This window comes from Diadema setosum, chromosome 17 (genome assembly GCF_964275005.1).
Source record: "Diadema setosum chromosome 17, eeDiaSeto1, whole genome shotgun sequence".
In the NCBI taxonomy this organism is placed as follows: Eukaryota; Metazoa; Echinodermata; class Echinoidea; order Diadematoida; family Diadematidae; genus Diadema; species Diadema setosum.
Window position 1 is genome coordinate 2,790,637 of NC_092701.1, and position 27,792 is coordinate 2,818,428.

Consider the following 27,792-nt stretch of genomic DNA (forward strand, 5'->3'; position numbering starts at 1 on the left):
CTTTCCCTCAGTCAGTCAGTGAAAATCGATTTCTGCAAAGGTCCGTTTGATTGGTTCCTTGTTTTGTTTTGCTTTGTTTTTGGGGTTTTTTTTGGGGGGGGGGGGTGCGTGTCGTGTCGTGCTTCTAATACCCTTATCTCGTTGTCATTTTTTGAAAATATCTTGAAAATATTAAAGAATTTGGGAAAACTTTATTAATCACGATTTTATTCCTTGTTTCTTATTTCTGCAGTTCTTCAGCGGTTGATCTTGCTGCTAGACGGGGAGTGTTCAGCAGGAGGCATTATGGATCTGTAGAACTGGTGAGCTGAGTGCTATTACATCATTTAAACTGTTGTGACTGATTTGCTCAAAGTGTAACATTTGCCATGCTTCGGAAGGTTAAAGTATCATAGTTGTTTCCCTAGTTGGTCCTTTAAACACTGGAATTGTGTGGTTAAGAGTTTAGTATTGCACAGGTCCTACCGTCTGCACAGAATTATGTTAAATTGCACAAAGACAGCCAACTTAGTCCTGCCTTGCCGAGAAAATGGAGCACAGTAAGCCAAACATTGAGGCGAAAAGACAAGCCAAATTTGGACATCAAACTCTGAAATGTCTTCAAAATGCCAGCAGGGAAAATGTCCTATGTTTTGTTTGCCTAGATCTGCAACTCCTTCTGACATTTACAAGCAAAAACCTTGAGTAAACTTTCGAGTTTCTTTATCTCACTTCTTTCCCTCCTTCGATTTGCACAGATAAGAGTTTTTTGGCCGCTTTTTTCTTATTCTCAACATTTATGTAGAAGTTTTTATGAAAGACGATGCGTGTCAATTCGCGCTGAAAACTAACTCCAAAATTTATATCAAGAAATGTGCAGCGTATGTTTACAGAAGTTAAAACCTGTGATTTCTCAGAATTTCTTCTAGGCGGATTAATGTCAGCAGCGTTTTGAGATATTTGTTATGACCATAAGTGTAATCGTAATTGCGCAAATCGTCTGATGAGCCGTAAGTACCGTCGCTAAATCACCTATTATTATCGCCATGGTTACGCTCCAGCACAGCACCCAAACTTCACATAGGCTCTCCGACGTGTAAAGAGAGTATCAAAATCTGCCATTCGACCGCTGATGACGTCATTTTGAAAAAGGAAACGGTAATGACTCCGTTTTAGGATGGGTGTTGATTTTTATGAAGGTTGCCTTGTTCAATGTTTTCACTTTAATGTCATGCACAAGCCTCCATCAGAGGCATAACTCGAACAAGTCACATCTACGCACTTGCTTTAACATGTTTTAAAGAAGGTTAGGCTAGACAAGAACATGAAATATGGAAAAAAAATCTTCCAAGACAGATGATCTTTAACAATTTCATTTCCGTAACTGGGCTTTCAAAACGTTTATCTATATTTTTCCAGTTTAACGAGGTACGAAAAATCATCGATTTCAAAGAAATAGTTTGCTAAAGGGATACCTTTGGTCGAGATTTCTCTCGATGCAAATTGCATAAGGTCCAGTTATAAGGGTTTCTACTGGTAGAAAATGCATAAGAAAAAACCAACGATCTCTGTCAACGTCGCAACTCGAGCTTGATCATCAAAGTTTGCTGTTTGTTGCAAGCAAGAGCGACAAAGCATGCTGCCTGACAGCTTCTTTTTTTTTTGGGGGGGGGGGGTGGGGAGGGGGACTTTGTAATAAGTGTGATAAAAATTATTCAGAGAGTTAAAGGGATGGTATATTTTTGTTGAGATGGGGGATTCAGATTTTAACTTTTTCCGAGATAATTAGAAACCCCTTTTGAAATCTAAAAGAGCAAGCGAAAGGAATTCAAAGTTATTTGATGAAAATTGGTTTTGAAATGGTTGAGATATTAAAAAAAAAACAAAGTTAAACAAAAGTGGTAATAACAAAAGATGGATCCCACCTTTTACCAAGACCTCGTTGTTTTTGGATATTCCAGCCATTTCAAAAGGAAACTTTGAAGTCCTCTTGTTTGCTCTTTCATATTTCATAAGAGGTTTTTCATTATCTCACAAAAACATCGGAAACACGAAGCTCCATCTCAAACAAACTATACCATCCCTTTAAGGTAAAAATATCTCTGAATAGACTATTCACCATTCCCAACCGATCCGAATGGTCGTATTTCGTTTTATCTTCCCAACGGTCAAAGCAAAGCCGAAATAACCCCTGTACGATGCGTAAAATGCCCCGGGAGATTGTGGTTACTCCCAGCCAAGATTCTCATATCCGCCACAAAATGGCTCATGTTCAATTTCTGATCATTCAACCAGCGTAGCCCATCGTAAATCATTTGATATAACTGTCATTTCCTTGGACGCAATATTTTGGCAATACGGAACAAAACTTCATCGGCGATCAAAAAGTAAATGAATAAAAAAAAACTAGATGAAATAAAAACAAGCAAATCTACAAGCGGATATTTGAGAAAGAGTGAATCTTGGATATCTTCCAAAATAAATGTAGATTTGAAAAAAAAAAGAAAGAGAAGAAGCAATGGGTATTTTGAATAAAGAGTGCATCATTTAGCCGTGCGCCCTTGTCACATATGCTTAGCGCACTTATCATCATGCTGTGTTACCCATAACCATACTCCATGCCGTTAAAACTGAAACACGCACGATTAATATATTCATGCCTTTGTGGTTCGTGTTGTTATAGTCTATGTATAGTCTGCAGGTCACATTGCAAATTTCCCACGTTCTTATCTCTCTATCTCTCCCTTTCTTTCTTTCTTTCTTTTTCTCCTTTCTAGCCTAGGTTAAAATCATCATTTTTATCATTTCCTATTGCTTCCTTTCATATATGATATTCGTTCTTGAAAAAAAAAAGAAAATGTATGTAAGATCCAAACGTTACGAATATTAGCTGTGTAAATGACTATGTAAGTATTTTGTTGATTTGTTGATTTGTATTTATTTTGAAATGCAGAAATAAAAAAACTGAACTGAACTGAAACTGAAAAAAGTAAAGTAAATCATAGATTCTTCATCTTATACATTCCTATCCCTTTCTAGCCTAAATTTAAGACAGAGTGAAACAGATATTGGCTGTCCTTATTATTCCAACTGGGATGCATATCGTACACTGTATGCTGGCTTCTGGAAGCCGAAATGGAATTGCCTATCTTGAAAAAAAAAACAACAAAAAACAAAGAAGAATATGTGAACAAAAAAAGACTACGTTACTCGCATCTAAAGGTTAAGAGTTCACCTGGTATTGTGACGTCATTACTCATTTGGGAACAACAGACTGCATAATGGGGCAAGCGTCTTCTTTTTCGCCAATTGAAGAAATCGACATACACTGAGAGAAAATCGGCATGCAAAGCATTTCCATTATACTTCATCAGAAAATATGTCTTTCTCGATATCCTCGTCGATCGAAAATAAAGTTTTCACCATTTCCTACACGTAAATTGAAAATAAGATTTGTTCTACGGCGCCATATGAAATTGAATCTGTGTTTTGTGACCGTGTGCCGCCTTTCTACGATTGCCCCATCTAGTCTTTGCGAACAGACCGAAAATTCTGTAGAATGAGCACAACCATTTATGATTACATCTATAGACCGATATTTGATGGCATATTGTATCAGTTGTTATACTATTACATTTAAATGTTTCCAATATCTTTCATTTTATACATGTTGCACATAACTTCAAAACGTCGAAATGATAAGTAATACAGTCCCCTTGCAACCACACCTCATCAGTCCCCATTTTGGCCATTCTCTGTAAATGTTGTAAAAATACCAACGTTGTCCATCTCTAATTATCCACACATAAAAACCGCTTCTCGGAGCAATACATTGACAACACAGCGAAGAAAGTAATGGGTTTGTTCAACCAAGACTAGCTGACTCCGCTCTATGAAGGATGCTATTGAGAATGGTCCTCTTTGAAGTCATCTCAGTGAAGAGCGCATCCCGGCCGGGATCAGGCCTGGCTGGAAGGGGAAGGGCGTTCGAGATTACCTGGTAAATGAAGTAATGATCTATCTTGTCCTCAAATCCAATTCCCCTGGCTCCTCGCGTGCAAACAGCTTTAGCACCGGACAGTTCGGGCTTACCTAACTCTCTTCACCCCCCCCCCCCCCTCCTCCTCTGTATTTGAGATGTGCACAACACTCCCTTTATAGTCGAGAGCAACTGCCTTCAAAACAACATTATTTGCACTCCTGGTTGAGATGCCACTATCTCGTCTCTGTTTTTCGTGATAAGGCACACTATAAAATAATGTAATTTCAAATGTTTCATCGTAAGCAACTGAAAATTATAAGTATCAGTGGGCAGTAGGTGTTTGACTTAAGCCTTTAACTAAGAGTAGCGTTCACGATTCCTCTCTTTCTTATTACTCTTTCTTGCAAAGATTCTTCTCAATTCCTATGTCTAGCTTAGTATCTATCCTTCATCGCCTTCAGTCTTCATCTCAAGGATGACAGATGACAAGACAATCCTCTCGGTGTGGTGTACTTCAAGAAACCTTTATAACCAGTCCTAGGAGTGACCTTGTCTCACCCGTCGTCTCTGTCCACTGGTGATGACATTTCCATTAACTCGCTTCATCTCTGAAAATGCATGATAATGCACCAAGGCAACCAGCCCGAATCCTGTGATACCCATCTTAAAGGAATCATCGTGGTAATAAGCAGGACATGCCTGACTGATAATCGTAAATTTCTCAGCACGCCTACACTCTTCCTCTCATGCAGACACCCACTTCTGTCCTATCTCTCTGGTAGCGTCTGGTTTACTGCTCAGTAAACCCACTCACCATCAATCTCTACATACCCAGCCATCTGCGAGTCGCACAGCTTCTTCAGTGTACATTATGTTAAACCATAGCTCCATGGTTAAACTAAGTACGCCGTACATTACAATGCTTCATTCAGGTGACCCTGACACCCTCAACAGTAAACTGTTCCTCATCTCCCCTACTAGCAGCCCACCCCACCTCTTGATAACCCGTGTAATGCTCAAGCCATTCCCTGTCAATCTCCTCACGCTACGCACTTTCCTCCTTTCTCCATCCCTCTAATGCTCATCTCCAGTCTATCTCCGCTCTGAACGACTTTAGAAGCAACCAGTACAAAGAGGGCGTTGTATGGCCACTCATCTTCATTCCCTAATGGGGAATAACTGGCAAAGTTTGACCACGATGTTTCATCTCAAAAGCATGAGAAACGCGCAAGGGTCTCTCCCTCTCCGGAGGGCCCTTCTACTGGTCTTTGGTCTCAAACGTCTTTGCACAGAATTTACTTCGCAGAATGTTTGCTGTTTGGTGCTCATCACTAAGGAATACACATACATAGAGAGATAGGTACATACATACATATATACACACACACACACACACACACACACACACACACACACACACACACACACACACGGATACCGCACACGCACAAGCACGCACATATAGATAAACGCACACACAAATATATTTTATAAAGGGTGTGTTTGCATGAACCTACTAGATCGTGTGCGTGATTGTGCAGAGACTTATGTGCACACTGCACAGTACTTATCATGTGCACAATGCGCTTGTAGGATAATCATCGTTATGCATTTTAAGTACATGTGTTACTTTAGTAGGCCTACTGTATACATTACTAAGTAACACATGTACTTAAAATGCTAGGGCATTACGAAAATAGTCATAATCAGATAATCCATCTGTCTGTACTTTAGTTGAAATCTGAAATAGATGTTACAGTATTTTTCGGAGTTGGATTTTCGTTTCCGTTTTGGGTGAAAATCTGGTCTCATTACTGGCCAATTGACAATCGAGGATGATGGACGCTCACAGTGAAGTAGACTGAGTCTCGGCCGCTGGCTATCAACACGCCAACGCAACTCGTCCTGGGTGCACAAAGTGCATCGCGCAGGTGAAAGTGTTTTGCAGCGGGGTACAAAAATGGCTACAAGCTGGTTTCGGTAGAGTGGCGTACTGCACCAGTGGCTTGATGATTGATAAACATTGCTTGTATATTATCGGAATTTCAATGTAGCAAGCAGAAAAAGGAAGTGGGTTTTTTTTTCTTAATCCACATCAAGTCGACTGATCATGCGTGTTTTGTCTCTTCACCTTTTCATGATTCAGTAGAATAAGCAGACTGCCCGAAGGTTTACTTTTTGCCTCATGTTAATGAATAATAGATAGATAAATAGATAGATAAGTAGATAGGTAGATAGATAGATAGATAGATAGATAGATAGATAGATAGATAGATAGATAGATAGATAGAGATTATATATTGTGCACAAAGAAAGACAGCCTATGAGCAAATTTTCCGATGAGACTGCACTCGTTACAGAACAGAAAATATTTTTGAAAATGTTTTCACAACTACATTATGTATACATTTCAATTATTTGTTGTGGATTTCAGCAGATGAATCTCAAATATTTCTAACTTTATAACAAAAGGATATATCTGTTTTTTTGCACTTAAACCTTGCATACGTATATTTGCGTCTCTCCGCATATATATGGAGATAGCAGCAAATGGGTTCTCTTATTACATAAAATAAAAAAAAAATGGGTCACAAACAAGTGGCAAAATTGCTTCTTTCCTGCGCACAGCTTGAAAACATGACGTTGTTCGGTGGTGTGCGTGTGACCCGGTTCACAAACGACACCATTGCAGAATCAGTAACAAAAAACAAAATGAAGTGAGTGTATCTGTTTGAAACTATGGCACAAATGATAGTTTATCCCCTTTCCAATATTATTACGAGGCATATTATTATGAACGCCAAATATTCTGTAAGATATGATGTGGTATACATGACATAGGGCAATCTGAAATGAATTAGTGAACAAAAAATCGTTTTAAAGGACAAGTGCACCTTCATAGACATGTGGATTGAATGAATGCAGTAATATTAACAGAACACATCAGTGAGAGTTTGAGGAAAATCGGACAATCCGTTCAAAAGTTATGAATTTTTGAAGTTTCTGCTTAGTCACTGCTGGATGAGAAGACTACTACAGCTTGTGATGTCACATGTGTACAACGATACAAAAAAGTATAAGTAAAATTCAGGATATTTTCACTTTTCTCGCATAATAAAAGAATACTTGACTTCCCTCTTTCCTAAAGCAAAGGGGTAATGATATTACCCTTAACATACGTCAGTTATGAGTTGAGGAAATGTGCACTTTTTTTCAAAAAGTGAAATTTTGTGAAATTCTCTTTATTTTCCTTATATCGTTGTACGCATGTGACATCATACATTCAAGTAGTCTTCTCATCCAGCAGTGACTGTGCAGATACTTTAAGAATTCCTAACTTTTGAACGGAATGTCAGATTTTTCCCAAACTTTCACTGACGAGTTCTACAAATATTGCTGCATTCACTCAATCCACATGCATAGGAAGGTGGACTTGTCCTTTAATGTATGTAGAGGAAGATGTATTGTTAGTATTCGGCATATATCATGATGTCAAATGAGAGCTACTCGTAAATGTATGCCATAATAGTTGACAAAATGTTTCAAGTTTTGATGTCTGTAATAAGAAGCTTGCAATGAGTTCATCCGACTGTTACGAAGTATACTTAAAACTAGAGGTGACTGGACTCTTAAGTGCTCCTTCTGGAAGACGTAAGGGATTCTATAACCACGGAGACGTACTCTGTACTCTACTGTCCATGGTCCATGGTCACTGGATGGTCACTTGGCACTGGACACTCAGTACCTGCATTTATCATTCGCCGTTAGGGAATTGGTAATTTTGTATATGTGCATGGGTGATATCATACTTTTTTCTGATTTCTTTCCATTCCGTTCATTCAGAGTGCCGCCATACCCGATGTGCAGGTAGGAGTATCAAAGTCTTAGCTCATCGTAGTAGAGCCTTGGAGATAGACTAGCTATAGAATGTGGGCTAGATTCAACGAAATTAATGGCTGAAGATGGCGACCAAAATATATCATATCCGCATCCACAGGAGAGCCTGACCAGCGTTAACGGGAACACAATTAATGGCAATTCTAAAAATTGCCAGGTAACTTCAGTTCTGTAATATACATACATCAAGACAGAGAAAGCTATATTCCACGAAAACACTGGCACACTGGTTCACTTGTAACGGTGAATCAACCTTTTGGATGTGGATGTGAAAAGCTTTGATCATCATCATTAGAGTGAGCGCAACTAGATATTAGCTGATGATCCACATTTGTGTGGTGATAGTCTTCAAAAATGCCCTTGTCTTTAAAAGAAAAAAAAACTGCGATAGCACAGTTCAAAAGTCGTAGAAAAGTTGCACAATTTACATGCTGTAGATATCATGTGTACCCCATTGCCTTCATGTTTGTTTGTTTTTTATTGTAATACCAACATTTTCCTTCAATGGCGTAGTGAATTCTTTGTAGTTTGTGCAGAACACAACAAAAATCATAGAACTTATTGAACGCGTGAGAATCATGTCGTAAAGTCACGTGACCCCGCTTGCAGTTCATCTATGTACATGTTGACATAATGGACATTTTATTATGAAGCTCTTGGGCATGGTCTCGTGAACTTTCATTCATTTTTGGATTTGATGGAGGAGAAATAGGTTCACTATTTAAAGCTATGATAATGAGAACATTTACCCAGAGGATCCTGTTCAGTGTTAGCACCACTCTACCAGAGGATCCTGGTATAACCATTACCCCTGCATTGTCAGGTAGGCCTACACGTTTATACACCTGGGGCGAGAGGAATATTGTGGGCAAAATATCTTGTCCAAGGATGAACGTGCACCGGGTACCATTTGAACCCAAAACACTTTCCTGAACACACCTATAGCTCCATATTTCTTCATATTATGTGATCCATTACATTTATATATCTGTTCACCTAGAGCTTGGGTTTGTGATCATAAAGTGGCCAACATCTCAATCCATTCAGGAAATTTAGGCGGTTATCCATATCAAGAAAAGTGTTATCTTTAATAAGTGCGTCAAACGTTCTTCAAGATAGCCTTCGACATATCAGTGTTCAAATTACCATTTCGTTATTATGCTAGTGGATGCTGTGAGAAGCTAGTAAAAGAGAAAGGAAATTCAAAGGGGGGGGGGGAAGAGTTTTCTGAATATGTAATCACTCTGTATTCTGTGTCAAATCCTCTGATACAGGGCACATCATGGTGATTCATTTTTTTTTTATGTTCTTATCAGGTCCTGAAATACTGTTAATTCATCAATAGTATATTTACGGTGAGTCTATGTAAAGTATGTCTACTATAAACAATTTAAATTTGCTGCCGATTTGATGTAGCAATAAACAAATTAAAGATAAAGGAAAATATAGCAGGTTTGATAGATAGACAAAGAAAATGCACAAAAATAAACAATTTATCTTGCCATGACACGACGGAAATCGATCACTGTTTACGAAAAGGTGGCTTTTTTTAATTGTCGATTTGGGCATGTATACGAAGAAGCAGTAGAGTCATCAGGGTACTGATATGATTGTAACTGATGGCACGTAGATAGAGTTGATTTCAGACAACAGTGATTCCACACGACTATAAAATGGTTGTACATAGTCACCGCCATGTACGTCGTGCTCCTCAGCGTGGAACAGATCGATAATGGAAACACTACACCAATGTCATTACCACGTGTATTATCACGGCAACTTCAGTTGTACAATACGATCAAGAAGACTCATTACAAAACATCGAACTACATGCCAGATGAGACGAGGCGTGAAGACTTTTTAGCCTCGGTTCCCGCGTAAATAAGAGGGGTGCTCTCAATGTCTGTCTTCAGTGACAAACAGAGAAAAACGCTAAGCTTTAAAAAAGTTGTTGGCTTAAATTGTCAAACCCATACATCTTCTCAGGGCTGCAGAGCATTTTATATGAAATCAAAACAACTTCATGAGAATAATTCCTGTTGTCATGCTGCCACGCTGTAGTCGAAATTGAGTTTTTGTTACCATCTTTTTAAAGTTCTGTAGATCAGATACTGCGTGAGACACGGCATAGGTTGGCAGTGACAAACTGTTAGATGCAACCCTTGTTGTTGAATGCTGCCAAGTTACTTCAGAATGCTTGATTACGAGTAGCTGCCGTAGTAAGTGTCATGATTGAAATTAGAGATCACCTTTCCATGTTTCACACCGTATTGAGCCTTCGTCGCCATTTCCACGCTGTCCCCCTAACATGCATTTTGAATGAGGCTTAGTGCGGTCTAAGTTTGTGTTACCTTGTACAATTAGTTGAAAGCTATGCTGTCTACCTCGTGTATCTACTCGCCCCTCGAAACCCATCAGTTGTTCGCCGTTCATTCTTTTTTTATGTTTTCCCCTTCCATCTCTCTGTGAGTATACTCAAAATCAATTAATTTGTGAAGTGATTTAAAGCTCGGCTTTACAGACATACCTCTGATAATGTGTTGTGATATTGTGACAATCACCACTGTATGTCCCTTATACACTTCAACAACTGATGTGATTTTACCCACTTGGTATATGTCCTTAACTGTTGCTGTATGACAAGTATTTACGCGGTAAAAACGTTCATCTTCTTTCATTTCATTTTATTCATTTTTCCATTTCCATCAAAAATTATATCCAATCATAAACGCAATATGATTATCAGAATACAAAATATGTCAAATAATTGCACCTGTACGTGAATGATTTTGTGATAAAAGGTATCAAAATATAAAACTTGAAACAGGTACATGTATATTCCCAATTCCCCACCACCATTTTCTTCCCCGCCCTCTCTCCCTTTCCCTCTCTCCCTCTCTCTCTCTCTCTCCCTCCCTCTTCCGCTGTCTCTCTCTCTCTCCCTCTCTTTCCTTTCTGTTTCTCTCTTGAAGTCAAAGGACTTGAGATGAGAGCAACTCATTGATGTCTGGGAAGAGAAAGTAGTTCGCTCTTGATTCGTCAACTTTCATGAATTTTGCGACCCATTTCACCATTAGGACTCTTCAGTGACGTCATAAAAGAATCATTACCAAAAAGGTACTGAGTACCTCGTTCCCCTCACTACCCAGTGAAAATAGAAAGAAATGCAGCATCAGGCGCATACCGTTTGTTCACTGGCCAAGTTTCAAATTAAAGACAATCTCAAATTAAAGACTTGTTGGCCGTTGCTAATTGAGTTGTAAAATCGCTTTCACACTCGAGTTGTCTTAAAACAACAACAACAGCAACAACAAACAAACATCACTATAGACACTTATCAACTTCTGTAAGAGGTAATGTAAGTACCCTAAGGTAGATCCGACCTCTCAAATATTCTCACTTACAGATGCAATAAACAATATATTTTCTTGTCATTTGCACGTTTGTACATTAAATTCACTGGAAAGAAGGATCTGTAGGCATGTACGAATTACATTGATAAATCTCCCTTTCCGTATATAATACTTTTTTTAACAAACTGATTTCCTAAAACCTTACTACAGTCTCAAGTCAAAGTTTTTGAATTGTGTCTTCTTTTTTTTAACTCATAAGTGTAGGTTATTTTTTCCACTTGATTGATAATTTATGATATGTTAAAAACTCACCTTTTTGATAATTGTTGATTACATGTTTGAATAGAGAAATATGTGATAGATTTTGTTTCCATTAATTTTGTTCACGCATAGAGATTATCTTATGGTATTATGCATGTTAAGAACTGACTATTATTATTATTATTATTATTATTATATTTTAGTGTGAACCTCAAAACTTTCGCGACGTCAACAAACACTGACTGTGTCACATGATCGATCAATCTGTATGACCTTGTGATCAGTTTGTCTAAAAGTGCACCCAGATATGCCTGCGGTGTAAGACATGTTGTTTATGATACCTACGTCATCGCCGCTTTCCGTTACCATGGCGACCTAAAAGGAAACACTTGGCCTTTGGCTAGAAATCCTTGGCGGCGTTATAACCGTGTCCAGCTAGTTGGTCTCATGTTAGCTCATGGGCGGGGCTTCGGGTGCACTTCACAAGTTCACTTTCCTCAAGGTTTAGGGCAAAAACATCGCCGAAATAGTCACTGACAGAGTGGAATGCGTACAGAGACAAGTATGTTTATATAGGCCTATACACAAAAACTGAACAGGCATTGTATTTCTAATATCTGTCTACATACCTACGTATGGCAAAGTTGTACGTATGTTTAAGAGTGTGTGTGTGTGTGTGTGTGTGTGTGTGTGTTTCTCTCTGTGTATGATCCTAACATGTTTTGCTGGAGCTTTATATTCAATAAACCAACCCACAATCATGAAGGCAACATGAAGTGCACATTTCATGGTATGTATTACATTCGTTTAAGGACTGTGAGACAAAAAAAAAAAGGTAAAGGAAGGAAGTAAACGACAAAATGTGTATTCGTAAGTTTGCGTTGGTGTTGACTCTTTAAGCGGCCAACAAAATACGGCACTGGCCGATATGATGAAGTCTACGTTCAATACAACACGCGTTGGTACCTCCAGCTATATCGATTTGTGTCCCATCTCGGTAGTCTGCTACTCTCCGCACTTTTGTGTCACTTGACGATACTCTCGTAGGATTGTCGCGATAGCTGACATTATCGATATCGTCCGATACAACGCTCCAGTCCATTGGACCAGACAAAGGTTTCAAATGTACTAAGAGGAAAATCTACATTTCAAAATACCCAGATTTTACTAAGCGCGACACGGAAATGAGATGCTTTGCATGTATTGAGCTACGAAATACTATCTAGCACTTCTGTTTCTGAAGAAGGACTTTTGTAGAAAATGTTTGTAACTTTTGGTGTAACTAAATCATACCCACTTGACAGTATGAAAGCAATGAGTGTTGGTGGCATCTGGTCATGTTTCTGGATAATTAAGCGGTATCATTTACTGGAGTGGCTCTGGTATCCAAAAAGAACGCTTCAACTACTGACTACATGTACTATGTGCGGCCTGTTGGAGTCTGTTCCTTCAGCAAAATTCAGTTACCTTGTGATGACTCCAGGTGACTTTAGACTTTTTACTTTGATGTGACTCAGCGGTTGGTTGTTAAGAGAAGAAGAGAATGAAGAAAACTAAAGGTTATGCACTCTTTAAAACAAAATAAATGACGCACTGTCAGGCCAATCAAACTCAACGACTCTTTCCAACGCTCGATCGCATCCTGAGCACACTTGACAATATTTGTCTTTAAAAATAGACGAACTTGTGGTCAAAACAACCTAATCTATCGCACGACCGCCTTACTGTAAAAGTTTGACACATGGTAAAGTCATTTCCCCGCTTTCGTCTCATTAATCTATATCATAAAAATGACGTGTGTAAACAAACAGGGCGCTAATTTCTTATCTAAATTAAAGGCAAGGATCATTCATATTTGATGTATATAAGTTCCTGAGGGGGGTCGCTTAAGGTATGTTTATGAGTTTATGTCTTTTTAAGTGTTTGTTTATTTTGATAACACCATATATACGTACGTTCCGGGAAATAAAGCTCGATGACGGCTCGTTAAGTTTTTAAGATTGTTGCTCCAAGAAAATTAATCAAATATTCATATTGTAGGGACGCGAGATAAAGGTCATCCAAGTTCATCATTTACTGTGTACTTGATATCGGGCTCATAAAGTCTACCGTTTGTTACGTTTCGAGCGGGCACGTATTTTCAGCTTCGATGTCGATGTGAACTTGGCAGACACATAAAGCCATTGTTTGTGTCCTCCTTATAAGAATCTCGTTAAGCGGAAAACTTTTTCACAGCGAACCGTAGACTCGTGCATCTGTTGTTTTATTGTAATTGTGTCACCAACTTCGGCTCCTGTAGCATTAACGTTGACAAGAGCTAGAGAAAGATCCCGAGCACCAGAACAGAGCAGAAGGTTGTTGTTGTGTTTTTGCCCGTTTGATTTTATTTACAGTATAAGGTGGGGAAGGGGAGTTAGAGGGATAATGTATATATCAAACGAGATGCATTGTTACGATAGCCACTTGTTTATTCTAAATTTCCCAATAATTACTCAACATTTTGAGGTGAAATTCACCATGACATGTGACCTCCAGACTAAAATAAGTCGCCCAATAGCTGGCCAATCATCTTTACTACTCCCTCGTTTATCGCGTCAGATGTGATCTTGCAAGCGGCGTGTTGTTTCTCAATCTAATGACATGCTCCTCTAGTCTCATTCTCGTGGGTAACTTGTAGCTAGGCGACCATGAAACCCTGCTTAGTTGAATTTGTTTATCTTTTTTTCCCTTTCGGATTGTATTGATCACCATGTGTCCTCTCTTTGAACTGCGCATTTGGATTTTGCGTCATATTTTTAACACACATGCATAATCATACTATAATCACAATTACGCGCATAAACATTCAGCCATAAAAATATTCAATCATGCAGGTGCGTATCCATGGTAAACACAAAGATATGCAAAGATTCAAAGATAGAGAGAAACACTGACATAGACACTGGAGGACTAATACAGATCTCTGTGATTTGAAAGGCAAGAAGTTTTTGCCTTCAAGAAACTGATCTATATACTTTCGCGCGCCAAGTATACACAAGGAAGAAAAGAAAGGGGAAAACAATGGGAAAACTGTGTCACTAGAGATAATGATTGGTTTTCCCCGGGAACTTATAATTCTATTAGTAATCATCTCTGAGTAAGGGGATCATGTTGACTGTTCACATGTCACAAACACGGTATACATTGATAATAGCTATGCATGTATCGATATGATTGAGGTGAAATATATCGAGGTTTCACACCAAGGTTACATCACCTGTAGTCCGGCATACTGAAAGTGTTAAGAGGAAGATTGACTCCGTCTTACAGATACAAACAAACGGATAGACCTGAATATATGCATTTATTTCGTATTCCTTGACGAACGGGCAATTGACAATTGCATAAAGCCATTACGAGCCGCGTCTGAGGACAAATTGTCATTTTATGTTCGGAAAGGAGCGGCTTAGTATCTCAACAGACCAGAGTAGATGTGCTTAATGTCCTGAGAGCAAATAACCAACAGAATAGATCTGCAGTCGTTAGACCCGTTGGAAATGACATAGGTCTTTGCATGCGAAATTTACGGCATCTGTCTGTTAATATAAACAAGGTTTCCACAGCAACGTGCATGTCTTTTAGTCAAGATTCATTTTCAATTATGAAAAAAATTGGATTGACGTAACTCAACCTCTAGATGTAAGAAGTGTGAAAAAAAATCGAAAGTTAATTTCATGGCGGGTTTGACAAGCACTCCTTGAGTGCCATTTCTCACGTTTTCTCCGAAACTGAAATCAAAAGAGCAAATTTTTCTTTTCTTCTCTCATATCAATAGCTCGTAAAGTTTATCTACGAGAACAGTTGTCGGTGACGTTTTTCTATTTCCCACAAATGGAATTACCTCGGAGAAATGAAAAAATGATGTAGTCATATGGATGGCAGGGACGGGGTGATATTCAATAATGTAATTATTCCTTCCTTTCTACTAGTCTTCTCAACAATGTTTCCTTCTGAAACTCTGCCTCCCTTTCCCTCTCCTTCACCCTCCATCTTCCCTCCCTCTACCTCTTCCCCGTCTTCCTCTTAGCTCTCCTCGGCTTTCGTTCGCTCCAATGCTCTTTTGAGACTCTATCCTTCTCTATGCTGTCTTACTTGAATTATACCTTTGTATGTTCGTTAAAATGTATGAAGTTGGCTCGTGGTCTAATTCTGTGTCTGAAACTCCATCTGTGCTATGAGACAGAGCCGGCTATATCTGTTTACAATGCAGCTATCTTGTCTTTGTGTGAGTTCGAATGAGCCGGCTTCCCAGGTTCTTTCAAGTGAGTTTGTCTTCCCATGGGGTGCCAGGGGTACAAGGAATAAGCCATGACAGCGATCATGTTTAGACTTATGATGGAGAACCAGTAGACTTCGATCGCTGGCACGCTATCCATCCTCGTCCGGCCGGCCTGCACTTTTCTCATTTCCCTTCTTCTTCATCTTTTGGCTCTTGGCGCAGACGACACGAGAGCACTTAGCCGCCCGGACATATTCACGTTTCTGGATTTCCTCTCAGAAATCCTGCAGGATTGACACACGAGATGTGTGCTTCATTTCGCTTCTACTTCTTTGAAAAGGTTATGTGTCCTTTTACACACCTTGCCAGATTCATTTTGACACGGTGACGAACAATTCACGTGGTTTGCAGATGCTTGTGTATGCATGGGATTTGTCAGGTCGTCAGAAGTCAAATACTGAACGTAAAGTCTTCTCAAGGCTTTCTCCGCACTTTGGTCTTCGTCATTTTAGATGTGTGTTTCTTTGGAGAACACATCCGGCTGCTCAAATAAACGTTATAGTTATCCTTCAAAGCATGCCTTGGTCTTCTCAGTTATACTACTTATATCATATGTTATTACATGTATACTATACGATTCACTTTTCTTTTTGTATTTCTGTTTTCCTTGACTGATGTTAACCCACTATGCGATTGTTTTTCGCATGCTTTACATCATATTATCATGATTATTATATTTTGTTTCACTTCTTGTTTGATAGAACAAATAAACTGAACTAAACTGAACGTAACTATAAGTCGTTGTATGGCATTATGTATACGTCAATCGTAGACATTAGCTGTAAAATTCCATACCATGTAAGCTGCTTTTGATGTCAATTATTGTTCTTATTAGACTTATCGGAGAATGAATACCTCACTATGTGGCGATTCGGACAGTGGACCGGAGACCCTGATGGGAAGAACACAGTGTCTCACAGAGTGTTCACAGTGTGTTCACAATGTATTCACAATGTGTTCACATGGTCGGCTACGTAAAAACGCTCGAATCTGTCAGTGTGAAGATGATATCCCATTATGGTGTGGGTTTTTTTTTTCACACAGTGTTCACATAGTAATGTTCTGTTTCACACTCTGAATTGATGATTCACAATGTTTTAAAACGCTAGAATTTAACCATGGACCCTAGTAGAGTCCATGGTTTAACAATGTGAAGATATTTCACACTGTGTTCGCAATGTGTTCACACTGTCTTTCACATTGTGGGACACTGTTCTTCCAGCAGGCATGGCAGGGGAAGGCACATGTTAAGCACAATATGACTCCTTTTTGGTTACCTCTCTAAATAACAATGTCTGACACCCTTTTGAATGTATCATCAAAAAGCATGACCCACATTTTGTGACTTTAATTGTACTTCACGTAGTCTCACCGGTGATCCACGCTGTTTTCCACGGAATGCAGTTTTTTATGGAGATGTTACCATGCGTTAAACAAACTGATATCACAGTATATTCTAATCTTGGCTTATCCAGCACTACGGATCTCTGATACAAGAGAGTAAACACATTTTTATCGTATATATGCAGGCATTGTTTTTCCGCCGAAGACTATTCGCTTTTATCAACATGTGTTCATTTCATCACCGACAGTAAATTCTAACAGGCGGATAAATATACGTGAATTTACGTGTTAGAAGAACCGGTGGTTTCTGTATCGAGCTCTTTCTCTCAATCTCTGGTACATTTTTTTTTCTTTTGTCTCTCTCACTCGATACATTGCTATTCATAAACATGTCTTTCGATGACGTAAATAGGTTAAGATTTATGTACATTTGGTCGTCTGCTCACTGTAGTCTTCTCCCAAGGCGTCCCTGGAGAGCTCAGCCTACAATCGGGTAAACTCTACCATGTTATGACACTCCCTCGTGGCTTCACGTCAAACGGGATGCATCCATGCCATGCATTTGAGCTGAACTGTTCACCATTTTCACCACCTGTCAAAAATTAAGTATCTCCGGTGCTTCAAAGGAAAATCTATATCGGAGGGATTTGGATCAACTGATTTAAATTGATGAATTTATACATACGACGCCATCAAAATTGAGTCGAGGATATTTTGTTTTACAATGCCTAAAATGTGAATATTGTCTGTATAGAGCATCGCATTAATTAGATTATCTCTAGTCTATTCTCGTTTCCATTTTTAAACTTGTTGTGCGCATCAACATGGTCAAAGCTAGAGCAAATCATTAGGCCACTAAATTTTATCATCAAGACACCTTGATCCCTAAAATGGGATTATTAGAGAAGACAAAGTATATTCCTTGACAGTTAAAACTCCCCCTTTAATGCCTTAGTAGCTAAAGGTTGTCAACTGTAGTTTCAGCTTAAGAGAGACAATGTATGGAAAATGTGTATTAAGCATTGTCAGCAGTGAAGCATGGAATAAATGTGATACGATACACTTGAAAACGTGAAGGAGACACAAATTTGTCTCCTTAAGGTCTAGTAATAATAACCATGTAAGTGTCTCCCTATATAAGGTGACAGCCAAAGAGATATGACCCCTTGAACTCGCTGACAAGAAGACGAAAAAAGAGTCGTTGTGTCTGAAAGGGTGCACCCGGCCCTCCCCCCCCCCCCCCACCCCAGGTCCTATTGTAGCACTTCAGCAGAAGATATGAAAATAGTACTTTGTTTGTGATTCTTCTTCTTCTCCTTCATATAATGAGAATAACGTTGACAAGTTCCCTCCAACATATTTTTTTTCTGCCTCAACAATTCCTCTCTCCTGTATTAATTTCCACTCCTTCTCTCCTGCTTTTGTCCGTCATCAAAATATCTGGCAATTACAGGAATGCCCCATTATGCTTAATTCATCATATCAGCAGTCAATTTCGCAAATTTCAAGTGAATGTATTAAGTGAGTGTCATCGAGAAATAATGGATGCTATATAGGGCTTTAGAGAGTAATTTGTTATATTGCTATTACTCCAGGCGAATTGCTGTTGTTGGGAGCATGAATATACATATCTCGTTCACACCCTCCTCGCTTTCTTTTATGTTTAGATTGAGATGTGAATCTGAAGGTTTATGGGTTTAGCTAGCATCATCTCCTCACGAACTTGATGTAACACTATAAAGAGAGAACGTTCAAAGTTGAAGAGTTTTATACTGCTTCTGTGCCAACACAAATGTCACATGACAGAAGAAGATAGACTTCAAATCCTGAGTAATATCTAAATTAGTGTTATTCAAACTTTGGAAAACCGCTTATAAAGTTCACATTTCTTTTTTAAACTGAAAATTCATTTCTGCTGCCCGCGCTACAGTCATTTTCGACAGATTCAGCAGATACTGTAATCTGTGCATGTAGCTATTTTAAACAAAATACTTTCATCGTCACTTTCACTTTATACAACTCTGCAGCGTTCTTTCTGCAGAGTCTCCGGAACACTTTAAGTGCTCTTCATTACGCGAAGGCACTGTATTATTGTGTTCAAGCTGGAATTGTTCATTTTACCTCAGAATCACCAGTGAATTTACATGTCATTTCTAGCATGAATTGTGACCATGGACTAGGAATTAGGTCGCGAAATTCACAGTTTCCACTGTATATATGGCTGAGATATTTTGACAAATGCTAAATCAGAATAAGATCCATGATTTGCAAATCGCGTCGATAAAAGAGATTTTAACCAAACTTTTCTGCGTTGATTTAAAAAAAAATGACATCTAGTAGTTGAAGCTGATATTCTATGAGAATGTACTTTTTCAGTTTCATTTTCGTTTCGTTTTGTTTTGTCTTGCCTTGCAACATCCTCCCATGTCACCGAGTAAGGATTAAGTTGAAGAGCTATCTTATTCTACAGTATAGTTCTCTCCATTCACAGGTTTATAAAAGGAAGGGGCAAAGGTGTAATATGATTTCTGGACAGAGTTTTCTTTGTAGACAGGCATGGCCATACGCATTTCATTTGACACATTTGCCTTTAGTCAGTGAATAAAATGCTGGGAATGTAATGTTTCGTGGGACGCACGTTGACGTTGATGTGTATCCAACACTTAACCGAAAGTAGCAATGCGAGTGTGGATCTCCGAATGCAAACTAAGCCGTAGTGTAGTCAGTGGTGGTCGGGTACAGTAAGGAGTGTGTGTGATCTTAGGTGAAGGGGGGATGTCAGAGTAGGCATGGCTAACTCAATAGAGCTCTTGATATGTACTGCACGTTCTACCGCTCTCAATAGCAAATGACATTCACCAAGCAAATTGGTCCTACTCTAAGACGGAAAAAAAGAGGACGGTGCAGTGAAAAGACCAAATCAAATAATGACAAGTATTGTGGAGCTAACTCAGAGCAAGGAGCTACAACTGGTTGTACGTCTGTATGCTCAGGCCTGAACATCAACATCAGCGTATTTCTGATACGGTAGCGACATAGTTTTTTAACACAAAACATATCATAAGAACACTAGGGAAAACATGATATTAACGAAGTAGCATATTAGAGGCTGCTTTAAGGGGATGGCTAGTAACTGATCAGTGGGAATCAGTGGGAATGCTGGGGGATGATTGTTCCAATTCTTGTGGGATTCATTCAAGAGTACATTATAATTATGTCTATTGTTGTGTGAAAATTATTTGCTTCAAAACGGTCTCATATTCAAGTAATTAGCAGTTTAATGCCCCGTCGCTGTACAGGCATGCTAACCTGGAAACATTAAACTGCACATAACTTGAATATGAGACCATTCTGAAGCAAATAATTTTCACCGAACAATAGATATACATGCATAATGTACTCTTAAATGAATCCCACAAGGATGGGAAAAATCATCCCCCAGCATTCCTACTGATCAGTTACTAGCCATTCCCTTTAAAAGTGAAACGTAGCTAAATGAAAAGAGAAACGGTTCAAGCATGTAAAGAGTCAAATTATAATTTTATGTCATCTTGTTCCAATACTTAGTCGTTCATTTGGGAGAAATGTCCCAACGTTGTCACAGATTACAGGTTTAAAGATAATGTCGAATCTATATTTTTTGTACATTCTGTTGAAAGAAGTGAAAATAAAACCTTTGAATTGAATTGAATTGAATGGTCTTTTTGCAGCGAATTGTGAGAACAGAAAATGCCGTACTATTAAGTACACATGTCTCAATATAATAGTTTGCAGTGTAGTACGTTTCTGTAATCTGCTTCATGAACGCCACTTCCACTGTACAGTGCTGTATGTCGATGAATGATTATCAAAACCTTTGAGACAAACATATTACACACATTGCACGCTCGCACATAGAACACACACTCACGAACATGTTTTTTACTCATCCTCAGAGCAGACCTGGTTTCCCAGTGCATTCAGAGATGAAGAAAAGAGGAACAGAAGAGAGAGGGAGGAGAGGGAGAGAGGGAGGGGTTGGGAGGGAGGAGAAATGTGTCTAAGAGAGTTATCCAACTTACAATCGATCAATCTTAATGTTCAGCGGAAAGATGTAAGGGGCAGAGCGTTTCTTGCAACGGCTTTCCCCCGCCCTAGAGCCCGGGGGGTCACGGGCACAATTATCGAGGCCAGGTAGGCATAATGGTTGAACCGTGCGCTCTGGCACAGATATTTATACGTTCGCCCACTCTTATGCATCAAATGAATTCCACTTCATTTATTCTCGTCTCCTTCATCTCTCTCGCTCTGGCATAGAGAACTCTACCCCCTCCCCTCCCTCTCTTTTATCCATTTTTCTTCGCCTCATCTCTTTTCTCGTCTGTATTTGCGTTCGTACACACTCCGGGCTTTCAACCTTTTCCAATTTCTTATCTCGCCTTAGTTTCCAATCATGTCACCCCTATTCTTCTCCTTCAAAATCCACCTCTCTTAGGTTCGTCTGCCTACTTAGTCTCATCCTCTGTCTGTCTGTCTGTATGTGTGTATGTATGTATGTCTATGTCTGTCTATTTGCATCCTTATGTCTGTCTGTTTGTTTGTCGCTTTATTTTGCCCTAAACTGCTAAACCGAAAAAGATTTCATTTGTCTCTTATTCTTTCCATGTAAGAATTCTTCGAGGCTTGTCAGTATTGAACCTTCCATGCGGCTTTCCTTTGTAGATTTACTCAAATGCAGTTCCAGCTCCTTTCAAGATTTGAGATAAGCTCCGCTGGAGATGACAATGAATCAAGTCAATTCGGCCCATCAAAGTCACCCATATTTCATTTCTACATCGGACTGATGACGTGAAAAGTGACCAAAACTGCCCGGCGCGCAGAGAAGGCAATTAAGAACTCCCGTTACTTACCGTCCAAAAGATGCACCCTATGAATAATTTAAATAGCTTTTTTTTCCCCACGCTAACCCATTTCGACTAACTCCCAATATCCTTTTATTGGCTTGCATTGATTCCTTCTTCCTGGCGATATCAATCTTTTAATACAGACTGAATCACTCTTGAATATCAAAGTCGTTCTCGATTGGTATTCAATTAACGCATGTCACTACACGGCGTTAGGCAAACGAAGCGATAGACGGTAGCAAGTCTCAAGCTAAATGTCACCGAATGTTTCACTACAGTAGTCTTTATTTGTTAACCTTTTCAGAGTATACAATACCATTATGAAGTCTTCTTAGAATTGGATTTAAGATGAGTCATTTCAACCCGTATCGTAATTAAATCTCTATGTCCTTTGAGTTCCTTGCAGTGTAAACAAGCAAACTAATGTCTTGTCGAAATGAAATGGTTTCCATATATAGTCCTGGCCGAATGTTTGACCATGGCTGAATGTTTGACCATGGCTATGACGTGATATTCATATTATTCATTATATATCTTTGAATGTCACTACATGGTTATCATTACTACAGAGACTCTAGACCTTAAGGAGACAATTTGTGTCTCCGTTTTCAACTATAATGCATCCAATTCAATCGCACACTGCTACTGCCAACAACGCTAATTGATACACATTTTCCGTACGTTGAGAGTTATAGGCGTATATGATATATGTATGTATATATATATATATATATATATATATATATATATATATATATATATAATATATATATATATATATATATATATATATATATATATATATATATATATATATATATATGTAATACTTTTAACCTGAATGATAACATGGACAGTGATTTACCTTGTTTTGTTCGAGGGGGTGTTCACAATGATCCTTCGCCAGACGACATTTCATGCTCATCAGGGACTTTCTGTCGACACAATATTCTTCCTAAGTGAAATTTGGTTGCGCAGCAAGTCTTACACATTTTTATTTTTATAAAACAACTTGAAACAAGAAAGAAGAATTTGACAGAATGCGTACAAAGACAATGAGCCATACCTCTTTAATGCTACCTATGAACCGCAACGCAATCCTCCTTTATTTACATGAAGATATTATTGCAGTTTTATATTAAACAACGTTAAAGGCATAATTAACCATTTGCAGATGAAACAAATCACAGCATTAGTGCTTTAAAATAATTCTAAAATGTCAGTTAGGGATAGAAACAATTACTGTAAAAAAAATTGAATCCGTATAATCGATATTAATTATTGTTAAATACACAAAATGTGAGCAATAGTTATAATACAAACTTTTCCAGACTAAACCGTCTACAGTTATGGTTTATTGAGTAAAATACTAATATCTCCTTTTATTTTAGGTTTTATTGCGGAAAGCTTATACCGTAATAGGGTGTTTTGTGATATAACAGACCTACACATATGCATCAAATGTGATATTTTGAATATTTTTACATCACTGCTCCCAAAGGTAAATAAGACCTTTAAGTCTTTATTTAAACCTCCTATTTTAGAGAAACAAAATATATCACGTTTACTCAAAGCATTGATGTTATATTATGGTTTCTTCTCAAGAGTCAGTCAATCCATCACCGGAGATCAGAGTATGACACTTCCAGGAACAAAAACACCCCCCCCCCCCCAACAAACAAAAAATAAAATCCACTAAGAAAAAAAACAATAACCATAAATTATGCATCCTTCCACGTAGCAAGGTGCAGTACTTGCTGTGCGAAAATGTAATGCATTATACAACAATCCAAGGTAATCGTGTAAAGTGCTTGCTTGCGTGTATGGAGACTTGAAGGACTTAATCCCGTACACTCGTTGAGGGGAGTGATGCTGGAAGCAAGTTTAGGAAAAAAAAACAATCGAAAATTATTCTAGGTTGAAGAGTACGACTTATATTGAATACTCTACTAGAATATGACCATAATTTTTATGCGATATGCGTTCGTTGTTGGAGTTTTTTCTCTACATAGTGGCAAAGAATACGGGTCTGAACCAATATTGTTTACGAGAAGATAAGCTGAACATCCTTTTTGAATTTAGTAATCCCAAGGAAAAAAAGCGAGAGATCTGTTTGCAACGATACAACTGGAAACCATCGGTAGGTCAACCTTTGCGATAGGTACAATAACAAATTTGGGTCATCGTAAAGTGAAAATTCCATGTTATGAAAAGCAAATTGCAACAGTAAATGTATACAGTCACAATGTCTTGCCTAAACGTTTTATTGTTGCCATGGTTACTGTGGCTTACATCCTTCGAAGAAAGTGACTTGAATTTTTAGGACGTAACTTATGAGAGAGGAATTAGCGGGCTTGAAAATTGATTTTAAAGAGATGGTCAAGTTTTAATTGAAATGGGTCTTTAGGTTTCCAACTTTTTTGATGATGACCTTTTTTGAGATAATGAGAAACATCTTATGAACGTTGAAAGAACATAATGATTCTAAGAGGAATTCAAAGATTCTTTGATGAAAACTGGTTTTGAAATGGCTGAGATATCCAAAACAAGGCGCTCCTGATAAAAGGTGGGACCCACCGGTTGTTTTTTTTTTTTTCAGCCGTTTCAAAACCGATTTCAAAATCGATTTTCATCAAATAAACTTTGAATTCCTCTTTGATTTGTATGCTGTTTAAAATTTTATTGCATAAAGTGGTCATCTAAGTATCTCGCAAAAAGTTAAAAGCTAAATCCTCACCTCAACCAATACTGTACCCCTCCCCTTAGACCAGCTTATGACATATCTTAGATAATCTCTTGAATATGTATGACTAGAGTTATAACGAATATTCATAAAGCAAATTCTTTCTTCCATAGCATTCTTTCCTGAATACGTTAATTCTATTGCCTTCTAAATGAAGCAAATTTGTAACCATGAAAGACACTTAAAGGACAGTGCGGTCTGTCGAAGAAATAATGAACACAACGGGAACATAGAAAATGAGAGCCATGAGAGTGGTAAGAAGAGAATATTGATATGATCGCTTGCACTTTGAATTATGTATGAAATGTCAGCTACTGTATTACAGAATGAATGAGAAGGGATCTTTCCGTTCAGCCTAGGCTGTTTATACGTGGCCGATGATAGATGAATATTTAGCAGTATATCACTATGCCTGTTTGAACATTAAGCCCCTGGAAGAATACCCTCCCCAGAACAAAACAAAGCATCAGTAATAATAATAACAACAGCAACAGCAAAAGAAATCAAACAAAAAGATATAAAAGAAGCCTTGTACTATCAGTAAAAGGGTATTGAAAGTTATTGCACTTTGCGTGGAAAATGTAAAAGGTGACAAGATGAACATGACATGAAAAGATCAATAAACCAAATAGAAAGAAAAAGAACCTTCTCGCTGGAATGTAGTTTGCTTACTGGGTAAAGATAGCGGTTGGGATTTGATTTCTTCGCCTTTAGTCAATTAAGTCCGTTTTACAGCTCTGGATTTGTGGTTGTTTGTTTCTATATTTCTGCCGTAAAATATCCTTCCCCTTGCGGGAATATCTGTCACAGCAGTCTTTCAGTAACAGAATCTATCGTTTCACACGAAGTCAATCGCAAGTTCTCAGATGTTCAGATACACAAAGACGATAAAGTGGAATTATCAATGTCTTTCTTTAACTTTACACTTTCCACATATTTTATCACCTTCAGTGCCACTTTGTCAAGGTCCAACTGGCGTTGTCATGTCGACTGTCAAATCCAGGAAGAAAAATCTCCGCGAACTCAGCGACTTCTTTCTCTTCTTGCTGAAGTTAAAACTGTTAGAGATGGATTATAATTGCTAAATAGAATTCACACCTGCACAGAATTGAGCAATATATAATACCTCCGGGAAGAGTTAATTGCCATGTAAAGAAGACTGGAGAGAAAGAGTGTTTAAAGCCCCCAAGGCTGAATGTTGCTGTAGCCAACTGATTCTCAAGTTGCTATTTTCACCGCACCGCAACGGCACTTCCGTATGTCCTCGTGTATTTAGTTTTATCATTATTGTTTTATTACTATATACGTTCGTATCCTATTGGGTGTATACATTGTACTGGTCATGTAGAAACATACTCACTCATGTCACTGTGTTTGTAGATGTGTGTAGATGTTCACAGAAGCTCCACAATGGATTAGTAGCCCCCTTCACGTGCCTCTGATTATTTCTTCACGATCTAACTTCGTATTTTCTATTTGTTGACTGTCCGTAACCGCCTTTGCCATGGGTGTTTTCGTACTTACCCTGAATACTATCTACTGCTAGGTTTCATCTACTGTATTTTTTTCTTTCGTTTTCTTATTTTTTTTCTGTTTCTTGTTCTTCCAGGTGCTATCATTATTTTTATTATTATTATTGTTATTAATATTCATATTATTATTATTATTATCATCATCATCATCATCATCATTATTATTTCTATTATGATTATGATTATGATGATGAGGCTGATGATGATGATGAGTATCATTATTATTATTATTGTAATTATCATTATCATTTTGTATTTGCCAGGTTCACAGAAGTCTACTTGTTGTCCACAACCGTTACTGAGATGCAAGTGCTGTACAAATCGTAGTTATGAAAGGCAGTATAACTCCTGTCGCATCTTCTTCTTTTTTCAAGAAACGTATCTTGAAACAGGAGGAAGTTCATGTAGAATTGTACATAAGGAAGAAAAACACAAGAAAGCAGGCATGTTTGAAATAAACCACTTTTAAATCTACAACCTTTCTAAAAGATTTGATTGTTACTGGGACTTAAGTCTTCTCTTTATCCTTTGTTGACGAATAAATGATTCACAGATGAGTTAGAGATATTATTTCTGCTTGTTCGTGTTTAAGTTTCAAAAGATTTGCCCAAAGCATGCTAATCAATGTTTCGCCTCCAGCTGTATTGCTGTAATGGCAATCTGATCCTCCAGTCAAAATCGGATTTCTAAAGACCTCCTGGTGGGCAAGTGAGAAAACTCATCTAATGATTTAAACAGAGTTTTTCGTTGTCGAACAATTTGTTTCTCTGGTTTAACGCTGTTCTATTTTCTTAGGAAGTTGATCAAGTTTACGTCACTCTCCTAAGCCTCATATGATATTAACAGATATTTGGTTCTCTCCTGATTGGAAGGAGGAGTAGAATGACGTCATTTAGGAGAAAAGAATTGGTAGGAGAGACAGGGTGATTGATTCAATGCCGGGAGAATGGGTTCAAGAGTGCAGAAGGAATAAAATGACATTGGTAATTTTACACATAATTTGAGTACAAGATGCTAAATCTAGCATTTGTAAAAATATCAAAGAAATTTCAAAAACACTAATGTAAGTACTCACTTGACTTTCTTAGCTGTGATCAGTCTATAATATACTGAATTTATTCTACCATCAGCTAGAACTCGACAAAATTAGCAAGATGCACATATCGCGGAATATCCACCCACGGAAAATTAACTTCCACTTTGGATGCTGCACTACTGCGTAGTATAGGAATAATGATGCAGATATGAATAGATAGTGAGAAGCTTTATTACCAAAATCGTATAAAGAATCACTTTTAAAATGCTTCAAAATAACGTATGATGGCTAAATGATGTTTCATATAATATTAGAAACGTTTCAACACGTGCTTGAGGACAGACACTGCGATAATGAAAGCAATGATGTCGTTTGATGTAATGGGGGCTCACTGCGCTCCAGTGGAATCTTGAAGACGAGAATCTGCCTTCAAAATCTATCTGATGCTTTGGTAATTAAATGTT

The 27,792-nt window shown here is 38.2% G+C and overlaps 1 protein-coding gene across 1 annotated transcript in view; it reads left to right on the forward strand.

Moving 5' to 3' along the window:
- The window catches only part of LOC140240462 (GTPase-activating Rap/Ran-GAP domain-like protein 3), a 123,874-nt gene that overhangs the window by 32,066 nt on the left and 64,016 nt on the right, over positions 1-27,792 (forward strand). The window contains exon 2 of the mRNA XM_072320233.1: positions 233-302. Coding sequence (XP_072176334.1) covers positions 233-302 — 70 coding nt within the window. The remainder of the gene's footprint in view (positions 1-232; positions 303-27,792) is intronic.